The following is a 20,846-nucleotide window of genomic DNA, read 5'->3' as shown; positions in this document are numbered from 1 at the left end:
AAGAATTTTGCTGGGAGGTGGGGTGCTGCCCATCTACTGCCCACCTTCCTCCCGCCCTATCCCCCTCTTGTGTGAAAGGTTCTGTGGTGTCCCTTGCTCTTCCGGGGTTACCTGAGCCCCTGTCCCTATTCTACCATGTGAGCTGAGACCTGGGGGTGCTTGCCCTTTCCCTGCCCCTCATGTGAGCCAGGAACTGCGAACGCCCTTCCCACTGGGTGGAGAGATGAGAACATGCATACTGGGATCATGAGCCAAAAATACGTTTCTGACACTGGGGTAAGGAGTTGAGAATCAGCATGCTTGATGGATCTCACAGACTATCCAGCACTGGACTGGGGAGGTTGGAGGAGGAGGGGGAACAACTACTGACATGAATGCAGGAGTTCACACATCTCAGAGCTATTGTTCTGGGCTGTATTTATCTCCATGGGGTGTTCTAATTCAGCTGAGACCATCACATTCACACCTCTCAGAATCTCCTATACTTGCAGGGATTATCTTTTGCTGCAGACCCCCATGTAGCTAAGCATTTGATGATGATTAATTTAATAAATAGTATAGCAGAGCTCTGCTGAAGTTAAGACTGAGAATATGTTTTCTGTTTAAAGAACGATTCTTCTAAGTGTTCTATCATCCACATGTGTACCTGGATTGTCTTGATAGTTACTGTGTCACTATGGGGCCACAGGGTACAGTTAGTGATTCAAATTCAGGGTAATTTGAGTAAGAGGTACCTAAGATACAGCCCCCCTCCTTCCTTCCAAAACAAAAGCTTTTCTTCAAAGTTCACAGATTCTACCTTTTTGTGTGTATTTTGTATGTGAGCCTGCGCACACACACATGTTGTGCATCTGGTTTATAAAATATAAACTGCTTAATTGGACCGGAAGGGGAGGGTGAGCTGGGTGGCTGAGAGAGTACATGTTGTGGGGAATAATGGGGGAAGGAGGGAGGCATAACAGTCATCAATCACAAGCTTAAATTTACTGTAACCACTATGTAATACAACTGTCAAGCTCTCAGGACACACCATGTCTAAGATTTCTCTCAATAGATTATTAGCAACTACACACTTCAAATATTTCAAAGCACATCCATTATTCCCATTCTACTGCAACAAACTGTACGAGGGAAGAAGGAGCACTTGGGACTCGTACAGCAAATGTGTGACCTAGCGGGTACAACAGTGGACTAGGTCTTGGAAAACCTGGGTTCTATTCCTGGCTCTGCCACTAGCCCGCTAGAGGACTTGGGCCAAGTCACTTCACCTCTTTGTGCCACACCGTGTACAAGGGGGATAATGATGTTTCCCTTCTTGCGATCTACTGATGAAAAGTGCTTTGTTAGAATTCGGTATTATTAACATTATCTGTTCATAACAGTGTCTGAAGTGCACATCTATAGGATAATTAAAAACTGCCTAACTCCTACCAAAAGCATTTATATTTTTGTTTACAAAACCAGAAAATTAAATGGCAAAAAAACTTAGTTAATCCAGAGTTAAGTTTGCCTGGCGATAGCTTGTGCCCTTCCAGAACACATTGATCAGAAAAACTTGTGAAAACAAGGAAATACAGAGTTAAGGTATGCATCCACACAACCCTAACTCTGCCCTTTTTGACTGATGCCCCAACACACCTATAACACATACTCATACTCTGCCTTTGCCCTGTACAGAACAAGAACTACTTACACTTCTACACTTAGCCTACTCCACAGAAAGAACACATCTGCTAAATTTTACAAGTCCTTCAATCCCTTTTACACCACCTTTACCCTTATGTACACAATGACATCTCGGGGCCTGGCTACACTTGCGAGTTACAGCGCAATAAAGGAGCCCTGGGTGCACTAGCTCACTACCCGTCCACACTGAAAAGGCACATAGAGCGCTCTGACTCCGCAGCTACAGCGCTGCTGGTACTCCACCTCGGCGAAAGGAATAATGTTTGCTGCACTTTGGCTACAACGCCTGGGCATCAGTATGAACAAGCTGTTGCGTTACTGCGCTCTGATCGGCCTCTGGAAACGTCCCATAATCCCCTTAAGTCAAGTGGCCACTCTTGTCATTGTTTTGAACTCCTGTAGGAATGCAGAAATGCCCTTTCGAAGCTCCGTTTCTAACAGCCAGCATGCAAGCCGTTACTGTGGTATGCTGTGTGTGAAAGAGAGAGAGAGAGAGGTGGGGGGGGGGGGGGGAGTAGGAGGTCTGCTGCTCCCTGAACTTACAAGACAGCATGCTGACATGCTCTCAGCCCCCTAAAACCCACTCTCTCTCCCCACACATACACACAACACACTCCCTGTCACACTCCACCCCCATTTTAAAAGCACGTTGCAGTAACTTGGATGCTGGGATAGCTGCCCATAATGCACCACTCCCAATGCTACTATAAGTGCCGCAAATTGGTCCATGTCAGTGCGCTTGAAGCTGCAGTGTGAACAGACTGCAGTGCTTTCCCTACTGTGCCCTACAAAAGCTGGTTTAACTCAAAGCACTCTACATCTGCAAGTGTAGCCATGCCCTAAGACTATACCTTCACTTACACCTTATTAGTGTGGTCTGAGTTTAATCTCCCACCTAATTTCTACACAATCCAATGCTGAAATGAGGCATACTGGATCTCTCACAGTAGCATGCACCTTTCCTTTGATCACACACACAGGAGTCAGGGAGAGGGCCTCACACACATCCCAGAGACACGGTCCCCTCGATTGTCTCGTATCACAATTACGACTCTTCCAAGCCTCTCTATTTCTCTACCATTCACTACAGCTACACCTAACACAGTGAATGCAGCTGGAGTGCATGCAAATAATCATCAGTGGCTCTTACCAGCTTCAGGGAGGCAAAGTTAAGGTTGCACAGATATGTACCTTTAACTCTATTTCCTGGTTTTCACAAGTTTGAGTTTTGCTGAACTCAGTGTTCTGGAAGGGCACAAACTATTGCCAGACATCCTTAACTCTGGGTTAATAAAGTTTTTAGCTATTTAATTTAACTCTAGTTAGTGTTCTTATATACAGCAAAAACATGTAATAAAAACTGATGAAGGAGGAGACTGTGCTATAAAAAGCTCTTAATGGTCTAAATATAAGTCTACATACCTTTATTTTAGCGTTTTCTATCAAATGCTGAGCCATTGATTTTATCAGAACTTCAAAGAAAAACCACGAATACTGAAAAGAAAACCAAATTATTGCATTATATAAAACTGCAAAACTAGTCTAAAATTTCCAAAACTAAATTAGTCCTTTTACAGCCAATGACAACCTGGATACAATTAGCTATTTACAACATCTGCTAGGAAAAAGATGACATTATTTCTTAACAGTTCAGTTCTGAGGATTAGGCTCTGCTTTATTAGAAACAAGAAGGAAAAAGTAAAAGTTTTTCAACAAATACCTTAAGTAGCTTGTTGCTTGTAAGAAAGTCAGCAGATGGTTTAAGAATTGTTGTCATGGATTTGGTCAGTTCTTCATGTACAGTCTTATATTCAGAAGCAATATAAGGCTCAGCTTTATAAGCATACTTGCAGGAAAAAGGAAACAGAAGGTAAAGTGCAATTTAAATAAATGCAACTGACTATTTTTAATGGGATTATTTTTTAAAAAGCAAACAATTTTATTTTGTATACCTTGACATATGACCTCAAATAGCTATCCAATCCTTCTTCGTGGCACTGTGCAACAATATGTATAATAACCCTAAAAAAAAGATCGAAACCAACAATAAACATAAAACTGCAGAAAAAAATTATGTTCTGCTGTCATAAAAATGTGTACTTTGACTACAGATCAGTTCATTTCTGCAACTTACTACCACATGGAGAAATCTGGGGCACAAACCATTAATCATTTAAACACACTGGACCACTTAAATTCTTTACCTTGTCACATTGACTGTAACTTCCTCTTGAGTAGTTCTAGTGAGAACTCTAAACAATTGGTTTAGAATTGTAGGCAGGAAAGCTATCATCACATGGCCCTCCATAGCATGAAGACTCTAAGAGAAAGAAATAGAGTAGTAATATTACTTCCTTGTAATCAAGCCATTTAATGTTATTTTCAAAACTCCTCTACAATCTACTTAGAAAAAGAACTTTCCCCTTCAAGAAAGGGGGAAAAGGAGGATCCGGGAAATTATAGACCAGTCAGCCTAACTTCGATACCTGGAAAGATACTGGAACAAATTATTAATCAATTTGTTCAAATCTGGAGAACAAGGTGATAAGTAATAGCAAACATAGATCCAACTTAATTTCCTTCTTTGATAGGATTACTGGCCCAGTGGAAAAGAGGGAAGCAGTAGGAATGATATAACTAGACTACTGTAAGGCTTTTGACACAGTCACACATGACAATCTTATAAGCAAACTAAGGAAATGTGGTCTAGATTAGATTACTATAAAGTGGATTCAAAACTGATTAAAAGACTGAACTCAAAGAGTAGTTAACAACGGTTTGCCAACAAAGTGGGAGAACATATCAAGTGGAGTTACACCGTGGTCTTTCCTGGGGGTCCAGTACTATTAAATATTTCCATTCACAACTTGGATGATGGAGTGGAAAGTGGATGCTTATAAAGCTTGCGGATTACACCAAGACAGGAAGTGTTGCAAGCACTACGGAGGACAGGATTAGAATTCAAAATGATCTTGATAAATTGGAAAATTGGTTTTAAATCAGTAAGATAAATTTCAATAAAGACAAGTGAAAAAGTACTACACTTAAGAAGGAAAAAATCAAATGCATAAATACAAAGTGGAGAATATCTGGTTAGGCAGCAATACTACAGAAAGGATCTGGGAGTTATGGTGGATCACAAATTGAATATGACTCAACAGTATGATGCTGTTACGAAAAAGGTAAATGTCATTCTGAGATGCATTAACAGGAGTGTTGTATACAAGACATGGGGTGGGGGATTAATTGTTCCACTCTAATCAGCACTGATGAAGCCTCAGCTGAAATACTGTGTCCAGTTTTGGACACCACACTCAAGAACAAATTGGAAAGAGTCCAGAAGAGAGCAACAATAATGATAAGAGTTTTAAAAAATGAGCCCTGTAAGGAAAGGTTGAAGGAACTAGGCAAGTTTAGTCTAGAGAACTGAAGGCTTCTCTAGACTAAAGAGAAGAGCAGGGACATAACAGTTTTCAAATATGTAAAAGGTTTTTAGAAAGAGGATAATCACCTGTTCTACAGAAAAGAAGTAATAGGCTTAATTTGCAGCAAGAGAGATTTAGGTTGCATATTAGGAAAAATTTTCTAACTATAAGGGTAGTTAAAAACTAGAACTAGAACAGGTTACCTAGGGATGCTATGGAATCCCTGTCAGAGGTTTTAAAGAACAGGTTAGACAAACACCTGTCAGGGATGATGTAGATATACTTTATCTTGCCTGAGTGCAGAGGGGTGGATTAGATGACCTCTTTAGGTCTCTTCCAGCCGTATGCTTCTATGATTCAATCCTTTGCACTGTACAGTACTAATTAGCTATCTGAAAGACAACTGTATGAAAACGGGATGGAGAATACGTTTTGACATATGAAATTTTCAATTTTGTGGAAATTACAGTGTTATAGTCAAGTAATGTAGGCATAAAATTTAGATTTGGTTAAATAAAAGATTTTAGAACTCATTCATAATTTTTTGCTTCCATGTAGGGTCATTTAAGGTGTCAAGAAACTATCTCTGCATCCCATCCTGAGGTGATATGTACCCAGTCAATATGGGGATAGTTGAAATCCCCATTATTATTGAGTTTTTAATTTTAATAGTCTCTCTAATCTCCCTGAGCATTTCACCGTTCTACTGTGTCCTGGAAAGTCTCATCTATGTACCTCTCTGTCTCCCTTAGCTCTTCCAGTTCAGCCACCCTGGTCTCCAAAGCCCATACATGGTCTCTGAAGGCCAGGAGCTCCTTGCACCGAATGAACACATACGCCACCTGCCCATAGGGCAGGCAATCACGCATGCTGCATTGTGTGCAATAAACTATGATAAAATGCACTAGAGAACCTTTAGTACACACCAGCAGGGTCTACATGGACCAGTCAATGCAGTGATACTCGAACCTCAGTGGTTCAGGAGCCAAATTAGCGATCAACATTACCCAAAAGAGCCACAGTAGTGTGAGTTCATTGTTTCATTTACTATAGTGTTATATATTCATATTTAAATAGTATGACGGGGAAAATATATATAATTTTCACAGCAAAATGACTGAACAAGTATTATTTTGTCAACTACAATTGTTAATAACATGGTAAAAGCATCCTGACTGGTTAATAACTTAGATTGGTTAATAATTAAATCACACAGTGTTTTAATAACGTGCTGCAAAGAACCACAGGAGACACATTAAAGAGCATCTTGCGGCTTAAGAGCCACGTTCTAAGTATCACTGAGTTAATGCATACACGTTACTGGAATTCAGAAATCACACCCTGTAGTCCGCATTACTGCTCCACATAGACAAGCCCTTAGATACAAGAAACTATCTGTGTCCCCCCCCCCCCCGCAGCGTTTGCTGACTGGATAAACATTGTTTTCATTTATTTTGTATCGGAGTGTTTTATTGGTGATTACTGGTTAAAACTGAAAATTGAAAGCGCTATATATTAAATAGAATAATACTTCTGTGTATTTATTTGGCACTTGATATTTGATGATTTAAAAATAATTTCAGGAAAGAAGGATGGTTTTGTGGTTAATGCACTACACTCTGACACAGAAGAGCTGGCTTCAATTCTCAGCTTTTCCAGACTTTCTGCATGACACTGGGCAAGTCACATCATCTGTGTGTCTCAGCTACATATTTAAAATGTACATAATACTATTTCCTTTCTTCTACCCTTTCTAAGCCTTGCTTATTTGGACTATAAATTCTTTAGAACAGGGATAATGTCTTACTGTGTGTATGCACAGTGCCCAGGCACAATGAAGACCTAATCTGTTGTAGCTTTGAGAGTAAAGTAACAGATGATATATACCTTACAAACATCCATTAATTTAGCCTTACTACATTTCTGTGATGCAGACAGTCATCCTCTGTGAAGCACAAGGAGACTAAGGTGACTTGTACAAGTCACACAGAAAATTGATGGAAAAGCCAGGAATACTCCTAGGTCTCTGGACTCCAAGTCCTGTGCCTTAACCACAATACTATTTTTCTGGTCTCCAGAGGCAACATGTTGAAGCTGATGTTTTGTTAACCTTAATGTAGTCACATTGGCCAAGATGCTGATGCATAAAGTTTGGCCCCTAAATCCATATTTCAGCCTCTTAAAAAAGGGCTTGATTTTCTGAGGGGCTAAGTACCCACAATTAAGTCAACAAGAGCTGCATGTACTTATGAAAATAAATAGATTTAGGTGCCGGGCCTTCAGCATCTATTTTAAAATTCTGGCCAATTTGGCTAAATTAACATTCCTGTGGGAACCTTACTTTTTTGTTCAACCTATATCAATCTTGAGAGAAGGTGGCTGAGGTGACTGGGGGCTAAACTTAGCAAAACTCCATCATTATCACATCCTGATTTGCAGCCCCATCCCTCAATTGATAGGACCACACTCCTCTCCCAGATTTCCCAATTTTATTAAATCTGTTATATCACTGCTGTTTTGTACCTTAAGATACTTTACGAGATCAGTTCCTAAGGCCTGGGCTCCAGACTCCGTTTTCTGACAGTACTCAAAAAAGTTGTGTAAGTGCTGGTCCTACCAAAAACAAGAGAACCAAAGTTAATCAGCAGTAACTGAAGTTTACTTCCATAATCAAAAGAGGAACAAAGCAATGCATATATGTATATATAAAAATGCAGATAACGTTGCTTTGTTCCTCTTTTGATTTTTTTATATATATTTATTTCCAGTTAGCACTTCCAAATGCCAATATAAAATAGGTGCATAACAAACAGCAAAAACTTCAACCACATTAAATGGATCCATTACTGAACAATCGTTGCACAAAATGGCATGTATATTTCCTTAAAAATAATTGACAGGGAGAAAAAAAATTAATACAGTTGCCCTGATTAACAGTAATAAGCATGTATTGTCTAAGTCCTGTATTTGATTCTATCAGTACAGAACCCAAAATACTAATCCAAAATATAGTAATCTACAGATAGAAGTATATGTGAAGACAGCCACATCCAGCAGTGCAAAGGTAACTACAGTTTTGTTTTGTTTTTAAATTTTAAGTAAATGTTTTTAGTATTTGTCAAAGATGCCAAGTTAGTAGCTGAGATCAAAATCATATTTATCTTCAGATCAATACAGTAAAGGTATTGTCCGTGCAGCTTTCTCACACTGCTACGCTTTTATATCTCAAGCTGACCTGAAAGAACCACTTTTAGCTGTCAGATGGGAGATCACTCTTCATGACCATTCAGTCCTTTAGCTCTCTACTTACACTGCCAACAAGCATGTCAGTTAACACTGATGGTTTTCATGTGAACAACTGGAATTGGATTGAGACTGGCACTTTTCACTTAGGTCAAAAATGGGACTGGACTCAAATGTGAACTGATGACTTAGACAAAAGGCTTTGTATTCTGGATAATCACTTTAAAATCCACTGCAGCATACAGTACGTTTTATATATTAACTGTGGGGGACATTTTCAGAAGTACAAAATGGGAGTTGGCAGCCTTTTGTGTGTTTCTTTTGTGTGTTTGAAAATCTCCTTTATATATTGTATTCATGCTACAAAGACACATTAATCATAAAATATTTTTTTGGTTTTAAACTTACCTGTGTGTAGACAGTAGAAACTAGATGCGTAGAAATTTTTAACAATGGTTTGCCTCCATCTACCCATTTAATTTCAGGACCAGAATGCTGTTTGCACACAAAGAGGAAAAAATAATATATCATGTCAGCATACCAACCCAAAACAACAGGACAGTGGTTTGCATACCATACATACAGACATTTCAGACTGTCCTATAAACTGTAAACTTGTACATATCAAGTAAAATTGTGCAATGAATAATTGGAAGGCAATGCCACTAAAAATCATTATGAAGTATGTATGTAGTTACTCAATTAGAAATGGTTCTTTTTAAAGACAAACTGTCCCATAGTATTGGCATCACATGAAAAACTTGCAGATGGATGAACTTTATGGGTTATATAGGCTAATTAACTCAGTGGACTTTTCATGTAAGATATGGGTTTTCTGACTCTCCTTTAAGAGTATGGGGAAACCTCCTGGACTACAGGAAATCCTCATTTGATTGGCTGTTCTTGAGAAGGACAGTCAATCAGAGCTGCTGCTTGCACTAAGATAAACTGGTGTCTTAGAATGTGTAGCAGTCAGTGTTCCCTTTCCCTCTCATTTGGGAATGTCAGAACAGTACTCAGCTCTCTAAAGTGAGATCCTGTTGGGGTGCTGTTGTTTCCTGCTCGCCCTGCGCATAGGTGCAAGAACTAGGTATGCTAGGAGTGCTGTCACACCCCCTGGCTTGAAGTGGTTTCCATCATATAGAGGGTTTAGTTTGGTTCAATGGCTCTCAGCACCCCCACTATACAAACTGTTCTAGCATCCCTGACCCTGCATCTAGACATCCTAGTCCTCCGGATGTTAAGACTTGGGAGGAGAAGGTGAAGAGCTAAGTGCTTCCCTAAAATTAAGGGGAGGGTGGGATAGACATGGCTGGATTATGAAAAGCAAGGAGATGGGGAGGAAGTTGGAGAGTGAAAAGGTGGTGGTTGGGAGGACAGGACACAGAAGGGGGAGAAACAATTCTCCCAATTAATTCCCTCTTCTCAGTTGAGTTCCAGCCTCTCCCTCCCCCCTTGCCTCATTCCCCCTTCAATGAATTCCACTTTTACTTTCTGCATCTCTCCCCCTGACCCTTCTGCACTGGCATCTTTTATGATTTTATGTAAAGTTATAATCTACAGATTTTGCTTTGACAATGTTGGCAGGTAGTATTTTAGCAGCTCCATGATTCAGTTTGTGGAACAAGGGCTATTCTTGGGTGAGAGGTTTATTGAAAGAGAAGTGCATGGATAAGGTGACATTCTAATAAAAGTTAAGAAAATAACTTAAGTAGGCTTTGCAAATTCATCTGGTATTTAAATTTAAAGTATGTCATGGTCTAATTGGGAAGTTTTTCATTGGATGAGAAGCCTTGGAATTAGTATGCATGGACCATCAGTTAGGCACTCTCTTCCCTGAACAAAATATTGGCCAACAAATCATCAACTTAATGACGCACATATATTCCCAGTTCATGTGTTTGTGAAGCAACCACAACTGAACATTTGCATCACTAGTTGAACAAAGACCAATATTAAAGAGTGTCTTGGTCTGTCTATTCTAGATTATAAAACTCCCAGGGAATATTTAGGGTGCAAATGGAATACTCTTGAAATGCTTATTACCTTGCCTAATATTATTCTGCTACACAAATGCATATTCCCAGCACACACAGAGCCACTAAAGAGGCTCTAAATAAAAAGCCCAAAACTATGGTCATAAAAAAATTATGATAGTTTATTTTTAGGTTACATATACTAAAGATAACTAAACAAATGGCAACAATTTTACCACTGGATTTTGAAACAAACGGAGGACCTTTCAGTGTATCAAGAGAGAAAGAACAGATTTGGTATATAGGGAATTCTCCTTATATCAGGTGCAGGAATCAATACAGAATAACTGCTTGCACAAATGTTGTTTTTTAAATTTTTTATGTTATTAGTCTATTTTTCTCTGCACACAGACAACATTCAGTTTGTCACTATTACAAAAAAACCCTATCACAATATTTAAAAGCTCCTCAGACACCACACACAAGGGATAACAGAAAAAAAAAACACTTGATTACCTAAAAATCTATATGGGAGCAGGTTGACTCAAATCCTTGTGAAGCAAAATGACAGGATTTGCTCATATGATTTCTCTAATTTATTTATTTTAGGACTCCACATCAGTAACATCTCTTCTGCAATACATTCTATGTCACACAATCTGTATCTTGGAAGAGTCATAAAATAAATGTTTTGACTGGAAAATGGCTACTTAAAATTCTTACAAAGCTTAGAACTGAACATTAGCCCATTTTATTTCTTGTATTCTCTTTTCTGAAACACAGAGGAAAAAAAATACCTATATACCTATCTAGATACTATACCTTGCCAATCCCAAGTTCCTGATAGCTAAGATAGCCTGATGGAAGATTAGCTGATACAGGAATGTGCTGCTCATTTGTCACTACTCTCCCATCTTTTAATAATGGAAGCCAAGAATAGCCAACTACAAGAAACAAAAGGGAATTAATATTTTACATACATTATGTATTTTTTAATTAAAGGCCTATATGAGAGCTTCAGTGGCCTCCTCTCTATTTACAGCATATACACGGTTACATGGTTTCTGGTTTACAAAGACCCAACTTGTTGAACAAAGAATATAAACATAGATAAAAATATTAAAAAAGAATGTATTGTCAGCTTCAAGTAAAAAATTGTAAAATATTTTAATTTGCTTGACACTCAAAAGAAGTCATAATTCTTAAAAAAAAATTGAAATTAAGGACAAATATTTCACATAGCAAATTATTTTTTCCACTATAATTAATATTACAGAATTACCTGCATCAATGCAACAGGTATCCAGTATACCAGCTAAATGCACTTTTTGAAATCTGCTAAACCATTATTAAGAGTAAAAAGGGTCAACAAGCCAAACCTTGTGTTTCAATGACATCTTTCCTCTTGGTACTGCCTTTGCTTGAATTATCACAGCTGACATGGTAGAATGTGAAAAACAAATGATGTTTTCCATGTAGCTGTGTGGGCAATTCTATTTTAATCTGAAAGGCAGATAAACATCAGCTTCAGTGATTTTTGTGAAGAAAAAGTCTTCAATCATGCAGAGGCACATCATACTAGTTAATGTACAACAAGCATGCAGTTGTCCACTCTGATCTGAGAACAACACTTGGTTTCAATGAGATTAGAAGAAAGATTTAAGAATGCTGTCATACAATGTATAGGGTTTACATTAATTATGTAGAAGTAATAGTTTGAAAGATAATGGCAGGGTCTGATTTTAATGTTTTTGCAAAGCCAACATGAAAATAAATAAATAAATCAAGGACCAAAAAAGTTTAATTTAATTTTCATAAATGTAAAAGTGAATGAAGCAATAAGCATAATTAATAATACTACAGTCAACACTGTATTTTCAATTACAATTAGAGCTTGAGTTCAATTTAAATTAAATAAAAAGTTAAAGAAACTTCTGAAGTTAAGAAATTAAATACATAATACACATCATCTCCACATTAGTCTGTTTTGCTATCTGTGAAACTTGTAAAAATACATACTGAAAGCCAGTAAAAGTGAAGTCTCAATTAGAATTGCTTACCTCATCATAAAACTCTGGATTTTGGTGGTGATGTAAAACATTGGCAAATGCATTTCTTGTAAACACTGGTCCACCTGGTCTACCATAGATACACTAAAAATCAGGAGAGGGGAAAAAATGGTGCTTTGTCAGTCTTAAACTTATATTCCTCCTTGTTGCCAAGAGTATAAAGTATTTTATTTGTTCTTACATTATCTCCTTTAAAAATAAAGTTTTGCAATGCAATTTTTTATAGCTCATGGCACACAGTAAAAAGAGTCTAAAACTTGATTAATATCAGAAAATATGGTGGATATTGTGCTAAAACTCAAAGTATTAAAAAAAATTAATCTTGCATTAATATCCTTTGGACTGTGGGAGGTGGACAAGTGCACTGTATTAAAATAAGTTTGAACGCTTATACTAAAATTGAACATTTTAAAAACAAATTGGAGAAATTTAAAACGAAAAATGGAAAGCGAAGAAATGTTCATTTGCTCAAAGATTAGGCTCAGTTAAAAAGAGGCCACTTTACCAGTAACTGCTGTTCAAGAGTACCTCTGTGCATTCACACTTATGGGATTTGCTATCCCTTGTTGATGGGCAGATGGAAGGCCAGAGCACTAAATTTAAATCCCAGTAATGAGGTGGTTCTCTCACTGGGGTAAAAGCTTTAGTGAGTCCTTTTAGGAATCTGGCTACTGTAGGAGGAGAAAGTATTGTTTCTCCCTGTTCTGACTGGTAAGGTGGTGAGATAGCAGCCAGGTGCACATTTTAGAGAGACTAATGAGAATTCCTGAAATTGAGATGTATACTGCTCTTGTGTAGTGTAGCTAGCATTGTGTGTTTTCCCTCAAGAGACTGAATTTCCCCTGTTCCCGAGTATGGAGGTGACTAATTAATTATTGAACCAGCCAATTTTGCAGCAGTGTTCTATGTAGGCAGGCATATATATAGTGTGTCACATGTCAGGATTGCCATGACAGCCAACAGCCTAAGGAATAACTTTGTAGGTTGATTCACGTAGGCTCTTAGGCTGGTGTTTTCTGGATGCCGAGGAATCTCTCCTTTCCTTTGCTTGGACTAATCCACCACTGTCCATTAAACATGATTCTTTGAAAAGGAGATAGAGTAGACTTTTCCCAGTTTAACTGCAGGCCTTTGGTGATGAATGGATTGTATGTTTTAAATATGATTCGGTCATTCCCTATTGTGATTTGTCTCATATTAAAGAGGGAGAATGGCTGGCCCAGTACTAAGTGTCCTAGCCTGAGACTTGGAGACCTGGATTCAATTATCATTTTCACCACAGACTTCTTGTGTGACCTTGGGCAAGTCACTTTGTCTCTCTCTGCCTCAGTTCCATATCTTTAAAATAGAGATAATACTCTTTCCCTAACTCAGGGGGACGTTCTGAGGATAAATAATTGTAAGATTGTGAGGTGCCTAAATATTACAGTAATGGAAGCCACAATGTACCTAGTCATAGATAAAGAAAGACATGTGATCCCTGGCATCTTAAGTGGGCAGCTACCACAGCCAGGCACTTTGTGACGACCTTTAGATCTATGTACAAGCTGAAAAAGGAGTATCGTGTATTGAAATGTTTGTTTCCAATGCTGAAACTCAGGTAGCTGAATGGCTTTTTTCTGATGGTCACATGCAAATAAGCATCGATCAAGTGAGACTCACATACCAGTCTCCTTGAGAGGAGGGAATGGTTGGTTAGCATTTTAAACAGACATCTTGACGTATCCGTTCAGGTTTCTGAGATTCAGACAAGGTCTGAGACCATTCACTGTCTTAGGCTTTGTCTACACTATATACTTTTGTTATCAAAAGGCAGATTTTGCCGACAAAACAATGGAGTTGTACACACTACAATGCTCCCCCTGCCAACAAAACTCTCCTGTTTTGCCAACAAAATAAAACCACCTCGACAAGAGGCATAGAGCTTTTTGCAGGAAAGTTAGATTGACAAAGTGTCAGTGTAGACACTGTGTTGGTTGTAACTGGCCTCCAGGAGGTATCCTGCAATGCCCACCATGACCAGAGCTGTTTTGAACTCTGCTGCCCTGCACCCAGCTACACAGGCATGCACCCCTCCTTTCAAAGCTTCAGGAAGTGTTGAAATTCCTCAGCATGCAGAGCTCACACAGCTACTGCCCAGCTGAGCATGCAGCTCTGGGCAGCAAGCACACTCCTGCCTGGACTACAGAGGAGGGGGTGGGAAAACTCAGACGGAATCACAGAATCAGAACATTAACACAGAATCCTGCTCTCCCGGGCACTAGAACTGCAGTGGCAGACAGGCAGGCAGGACGGGCTGCTGCTGGGGGGGGGGGGGGGGAAGAGGGCGAGACTCATGCTGTGCTGTACAGAGCCAGGGAGGGAGATGGAGGCTGATGTCAGCGTGTCCTCCTTCCTGCACCCCACCCTGCCGTCGTGTACTGGTCTCCCCTGAGCTGGGGTGTGGAGGGGACAGGGGCACAATAGCTGTCTGTGCACCAGCTTCTGCCTTAGAATTGGTTGCTTCCAGCTGCTGTCTGAACTTGAAGAGACAGCATGCCGACACACTCACTCTTCCCCGACACACACACTTCCCCAACAATCACTGTCTCTGTTTCTCTCACACACACACTCCCTGTCACACACGCTGCCGTCTCCCCACACTTCTGTAGGCTTCTCGTGTTAGTGTTCAGCAGTGTCAGTTTGGTCATACTACCAAGCACTACTTTAAAAAGTGATTTAAAATGTGTTACTTTTTGAACATACAGAGCAATCATTACAAGGCTCATAGTACAGTGCAAACAAACAATGCCAGTCTCAGCACACTACAGCAACACACATGACTGTGGCTCAGCGTTAATATGTTCCTTCAAGGCATCCCTCAGCCAGATAGCCCCACATTGAGCTCCTTTTATAGACTTGTGTTCATAATGCACAGCACAATACTGAACAGCAGTGCAGGAGCCATGCTTTCTGACAGAGATGGCTGGGTTGCAGGTTACCAGGGCAGTTGTAAAGTGTCTGGCAATCCAGTAGGATGCCCATGGAACAATGGGTTTGAGAAACCTTCATCATGTGATGCTGTACCTGCAAACCCTTCCCAAAGCACCCTGCGTCCAGTTGCACAGTGGGATAGCTACCCACAGTACACTGTTCTCTGTGTCAATGCAAGAGCTGCTATTGTGGATGTGCTCCACCAACACAAAGCATATAGTGTGGACATGCAACAGCAGTTTAATTACAGCGGTGGCTATACACCAGTGTAACTTGCGTTGACAAAACTCAGTAGTGTAGACAAGGACTTTGGAACCAGGAAATACCTAGAATAGAAGCCCTTCCCCTGATGTTCATAGAAGGACATATGGTTCCTTTTGAGAAGAGGGAGTCCACTTCATCCCACAGGACTTCCTTGTGAGAAGTCTCCCCGAAGAGGTTCAGGGAAGGAGGACTGGCAGAGAACTGGATGGCATATCCGCCGTGAATGTTCTCTAAAACCCAGTAAATGCAAGTAGTCGTGCACAAGGCAGTGTTAAACTAGGACAGACAGAACTCAAAAGGAGGGGGATGGAAAGAAGAGGACTCAGGAAAACTAACTCTGCTCTCAACTGCAACATTAAACCTGCTTTTTGGTGACAGAGAAGGTGGACTGTAAAGAAACACGTTTGCTTTTTTTGTTTCGGTTTCCTTTAAAGGGGGGGTGGGGCAACTTTCATCCTTTTGAATAATTAATCTACTTTTTTGCTGAAAAGACCTTGCCCTTCAAACAGAAGGTCCTTGATCTTACTCTGTGCCTCCAAAGTGATCCCCAATGAATGTATCCAGGAATACCTATGTAGGGAAGTTTCTGTGGCATGGCTATGGAACAGGCATTGAGTTGTCCTAGGCTGTCCTAACAGTGCATCAAACCACTATGCAACCCTCTGTGACCAGATCTTGCTGCTTGCTTTTACTTGTCTGGTAGAGCTTCCAACATGGGGTTAATGGCAACCTGGAGGGCATAATGGTACTTGGCCACCACACTTGGAAACTTTCATGCAAAGAGAATCTGACTAGTAGGTCTTGCATCCAAAGGCATCTCAGCCTGCTACCCTCTCTGTTGGTGGAAATGGAATGGGAGGTTCAAAACTAAAACAACTAGGGAGTTTGGGGTTGGGTGACTTTTCAAGAAATGGAAACAATCGGCTGCAACGGGATACATCTTGTGTGCTTTCCTGGAGACTGCCAGAGAAGACTGGAGGTGTAAGCCCTGGGTCAGAGACATTAACTTGCATTTAGACTTGGAGGATATAAAAGAGGGGATGAGGAAGCTCTGCCACTATTGTCTCTGTAGGTAGCTGGACACTATTTCCCTTCCTCCTGAGATACTCCTGGAACTGTTTGTACTCCATCAGGTGGAGATATAGCAGAGGCGTCAATAGGACCACGAGGAGAACTGTGGCATTGTTTGTGTCCCCAAGGACTTTTCCAATCATCTAGGGGACCACATCAAGTGGGTCCAAATCAACCTGCACATCAGCCACTGGTGGGGCATGTCAGGTGGAGGTAGGAGAGAATGTTGGTGAGGGATCAGCTTCCTCAGTTCTGAGATTGGTACAGAAGGCTGTGACAATGTTGTGAGCAAATAATGGCAGGACTGATGGGGCATCTCCCACAGCACGAGGTTCAGACAGCTTGCGTATTTCAGATTCAATAAGCACCTGACTACCCTCTTGAATATAATCTCATATTATTAACTGGAGAGAACCTTGTATAAAGGTCCCTCCAAAGATCTGGTATCTGTGGGAAGGCTGCAGGGGCCAAACCCCTTAGATTTCCTCAAGGTGCTGAAATCAACATGCCTCTCAAATCCACCCCAAATGGCACTAAGGGTGTCCCTGTACCAATCCTGCAGTGAGGTGACCCTATGGGGAGGATTGGGTGATGGTTCCAGACAAGATGAGGAATAATCTGCAGTAATGGAGTTATTATTTGGACTGCAGCATGTAGACAGGGAAAAGGTCCTAGGGATTTCCAGTAAAGTGAACCCTTCTGAGATCCACAGTGATCGCATCTGCACTGGCAGCTCTGGTACCAAGAGCTACTGATGCTGCTGCTCCAGCAGAGTCACCATAGAAAGGACCTGCACTGGGGAGCTGATCAGGAGGAAAGAATGTGCTTCTTTTTCTCTTCCTTCACACCTCCTCAGTGCCAGAATGATGCTTCTTTTCCTTACTTTTCAAGTAGGATTCTCTGGAGATAGTATTTGTGTTGGGCCCTGAAGAGAGGGTCTGTGCTGGAGACATTTTAAGAACTACATTTTAAGGCCTACATTTTAAAAAGGAACTAGTGGTTTTGGGAGCCTCAATTTCTTGATGCCCAACTTTTAGTCACCTTGATTTTCAGATGACAGGTGCTCTACACTTGCTTAAAATCAAGTCTCCTAAAGGCTTCTTAAGTTGGGCACTCAAAAACTGACACACCCAAATTCATTAGTCACTTCTGAAAATTTAGGTCTAAAGAATTTCTGGAATGGTACATAGCTGCTCTCCCATTTTATTTAGCAACAGAAACAATGTTTTATTATTACAGTTTATTGTACATCAAAATATGTACTGCTAAATGATTTAAAATATAGAGTGAAAGCCCCATTCAGAAACCCTATTGTTAGTGAGAAGCAGTTAAGGAAGGATTATAATTTTTTCCTCTTTATGGAACTGTAGCAATTATCATTCACTGTTAGCCCTGCCTAACACCAGAAAACCAGCATTAGGCTCTCTCAGGCAGCTTTCTCCCTATTCCACTGTGGCAGTCAGTCAGCCAGGCCTAGTCAGGAAGCCAAATACACTTGAGTCAGTCAATGTTCTAAAGCTTTGCCTCGTGAGTAGGAGCAAACCACCCCACACCGCAACAGGCTTCTTCTGTGGAAGCTTCATTCAGGTGAGGATAGAAATAAAAAGACCAGTGGGAATATTTTCACCAAGACTAGCCAATAGCAGGGGTTAGTGGCTCTGCCCATTACCTTTCAGAGATAAGCAAGTCATCTCCAGGACAATCCAACTGCCACAGAGAAGGAAGAACAAAGATCCCAACTCTAATCCTTGTGTAGGTCCACAATGCGTTACTTCTAAACCAGTAAATCTTAATGTTTTTCTTCTATTAGATACCAAAATCACATACAAACCTTTAAAGGCAGAGAATCTTCCTCATCCGAATCTTTGAACTCAATGCATACTGCAATATTTCTAGCCTAAAACAATATTAAAAAAAAAACACCAACATTTATTCAGAACCATCATCATAGAAACAGAATATATATTTGGTCATTAATATCTGAATAGAACTGCAGTCCACAACAAGAGTTTAGTATTTTCCTTACACTCACCTTTGCAAATGACTTTTGACTGTCATATTTCAAGTGCTTTGGATAAACATAAAGGTGATTGTTGTAGATGGTGAAAGGCTGAGAATGTTTTGGAATACAGGGAACAAATTCCTCCACTTCGAACGTTACTACTGTCTTGGGACTGTTTTCAAACTGTTTCATGGGAATGTATGATGAGTTAACATAATCTGAAAATAGATTAAAAACAATAAAAAATTTGAAGTAAAAAAGCTTATTCAACTATTTAATAATGCTTATCAATACTTACTAGAAAAATCTGGAGAGACATTATCAATTGTTATGTCTAGATTTCCTAAAATAACTGGCAGCTTGGCCATCTTTTCAGGTCTGTAAACAGAAACAATAAAAAAGGACAGGTCAGTTGCCAAAATCTATCAGAAATACAGAAGAAAAAAAGCAATATCCCAACATTCCAACACACATACATACCTACATTCTACCCTTTGTGATGCTACAGAACACTTTGACAACAGAGTAACAAGCACTGCACGACAAAGCTAAATACCTTGTTATGTTTGAACTAAACACAAGTTTTGCCTTATGAGACAGAAGGTTTCAGCTGTCATGCATCCATAACTGTTGCTCTTCAAGATGTGTTGCTCATGTCCATTCCATTCTAGGTGCGCACGCGCCCACGTGCACAGTCGTCAGACTTTTGCCTTAGCGGTATCCTTAGCAGTGCCACCTTGAGTCCCGCACTCATGCATTGGAATATTAGGCGCTGCCGATCCTACGCCCTCTCAGTTGCTTTTTGCTGGCAACTCCAACAGAGAGTCAGGAGGGCGGGTAATGGAATGGACATGAGCAACACATCTCGAAGAACAGTTACTAAAGGTAGGTAACTGTTTTTTCTTCAAGTGCTTGCTCATAACGATTCCATTCTAGGTGGCTCACAAGCAGTATCCTCAGAGGTGGGCTTGGAGTTCATGGTTGTGCGGCTTGCAACACTGCTCTACTAAAACCAGCATCATTCCGGGCCTGCTAGATAAGCATGTAATAGGATGTGAACGTGTGGATGGACAACCAGGTGGCTGCCTTATAGATGTCCTGGATAGGCACTTGGGTTGGAAAGCTGTATAAGAGGTTGAATGGATGGTCACGATCGCCAGAGGTGGCACCCTTGCCTGTTCATAGCAGTAGCGAATGCAGGCAGTGATCCAAGAAGAAATTATTTGAGCGGACACTGGATGACCTTTCATCCTGTTGGCTACCGCGACGAACAATTGCATCGACTTGCGGATGGCTTGGTCCTTTGAATGTAGAAGGCTAGTGCCCTCCTGATGTCTAGGGAATGCAACCTATGCTGCTCCTCCGATTTATGTGGCTTTGGGAAAAAAAACCGGTAAGTAAATGTCCTAGCCTGTAAGAAACTGAGACCACCTTGGACAGGAAAGCCAGGTGTGGCCGCAGCTGGACCTTGTCTTTGTAAAAAAGACTGTATAGGGCAGTTCCGAGGTAAACGCTCTGATCTCAGAGACCCGGCAGGCAGATGTTATTGCAACCAAAAACGCAACCTTCCAGGAAAGGAGGAGAGCAGGAAACCAGAGGCTTGAAGGGGGCGGTCCCGTGAGCCATGACACCACAAAATTCAGGTCCCATGGAGGGACGGGATCCCTGACATACAGATAAAAGGCGCTCAAGGCCCTTGAGGAACCTGGCAGTCATGTCCTGGGCAAAAACCGACCTGCCCTTGAGCAGCAGATGGAAGGCCGAGATAGCGGACAAGTGGACTTGGAGCTTGATATACAAAAGGTAGTCCAGGATTAACTGCAGCAAGGCCTGCTGGGGCCGAATGCCTTTATCGGAGGTCCAACAAGCGAACTGCTTCCAATGTGGCCAGGTAGGTAGCTAGCTTTGGTGGAGGGCTTTCTGCTGCCCAACAGGACCTGTTGGACACCCACCAAGCACCTTCGCATTTAACCATGCAGCAGCCAAGCCATCAGGTGCGGTGCTGCCAGGTTCAGATGCAGAACCCCCGGATGACCGGAAAAAGACAAATAGAGTGCCCACATTTTAAAAAGGGAAGAAAGAGAACCTGGGGAACTACAGACCAGTCGGCCTCACTTCAGTCCTTGGCAAAATCATG

General features: G+C 40.8%; 1 protein-coding gene across 1 annotated transcript in view; it reads right to left on the bottom strand.

Annotated features, from left to right (window-relative positions):
- DOCK9 (dedicator of cytokinesis 9) overlaps nucleotides 1-20,846 on the bottom strand; it is a gene marked incomplete in the record, with an annotated part of 250,627 nt that overhangs the window by 128,542 nt on the left and 101,239 nt on the right. Inside the window, 12 exon segments of the mRNA XM_034758221.1 lie at nucleotides 3,109-3,180; nucleotides 3,407-3,532; nucleotides 3,639-3,708; nucleotides 3,891-4,006; nucleotides 7,635-7,724; nucleotides 8,763-8,849; nucleotides 11,153-11,274; nucleotides 11,710-11,833; nucleotides 12,391-12,483; nucleotides 18,539-18,604; nucleotides 18,740-18,927; nucleotides 19,008-19,087. Of these exon segments, the coding sequence (XP_034614112.1) occupies nucleotides 3,109-3,180; nucleotides 3,407-3,532; nucleotides 3,639-3,708; nucleotides 3,891-4,006; nucleotides 7,635-7,724; nucleotides 8,763-8,849; nucleotides 11,153-11,274; nucleotides 11,710-11,833; nucleotides 12,391-12,483; nucleotides 18,539-18,604; nucleotides 18,740-18,927; nucleotides 19,008-19,087 (1,234 nt within the window).

Source organism: Trachemys scripta, chromosome 1 (genome assembly GCF_013100865.1).
Source record: "Trachemys scripta elegans isolate TJP31775 chromosome 1, CAS_Tse_1.0, whole genome shotgun sequence".
Taxonomy (NCBI): Eukaryota; Metazoa; Chordata; order Testudines; family Emydidae; genus Trachemys; species Trachemys scripta.
Note: the sequence above shows the minus strand (reverse complement) of the source record. Positions and strands in the feature narration are given on the sequence as shown.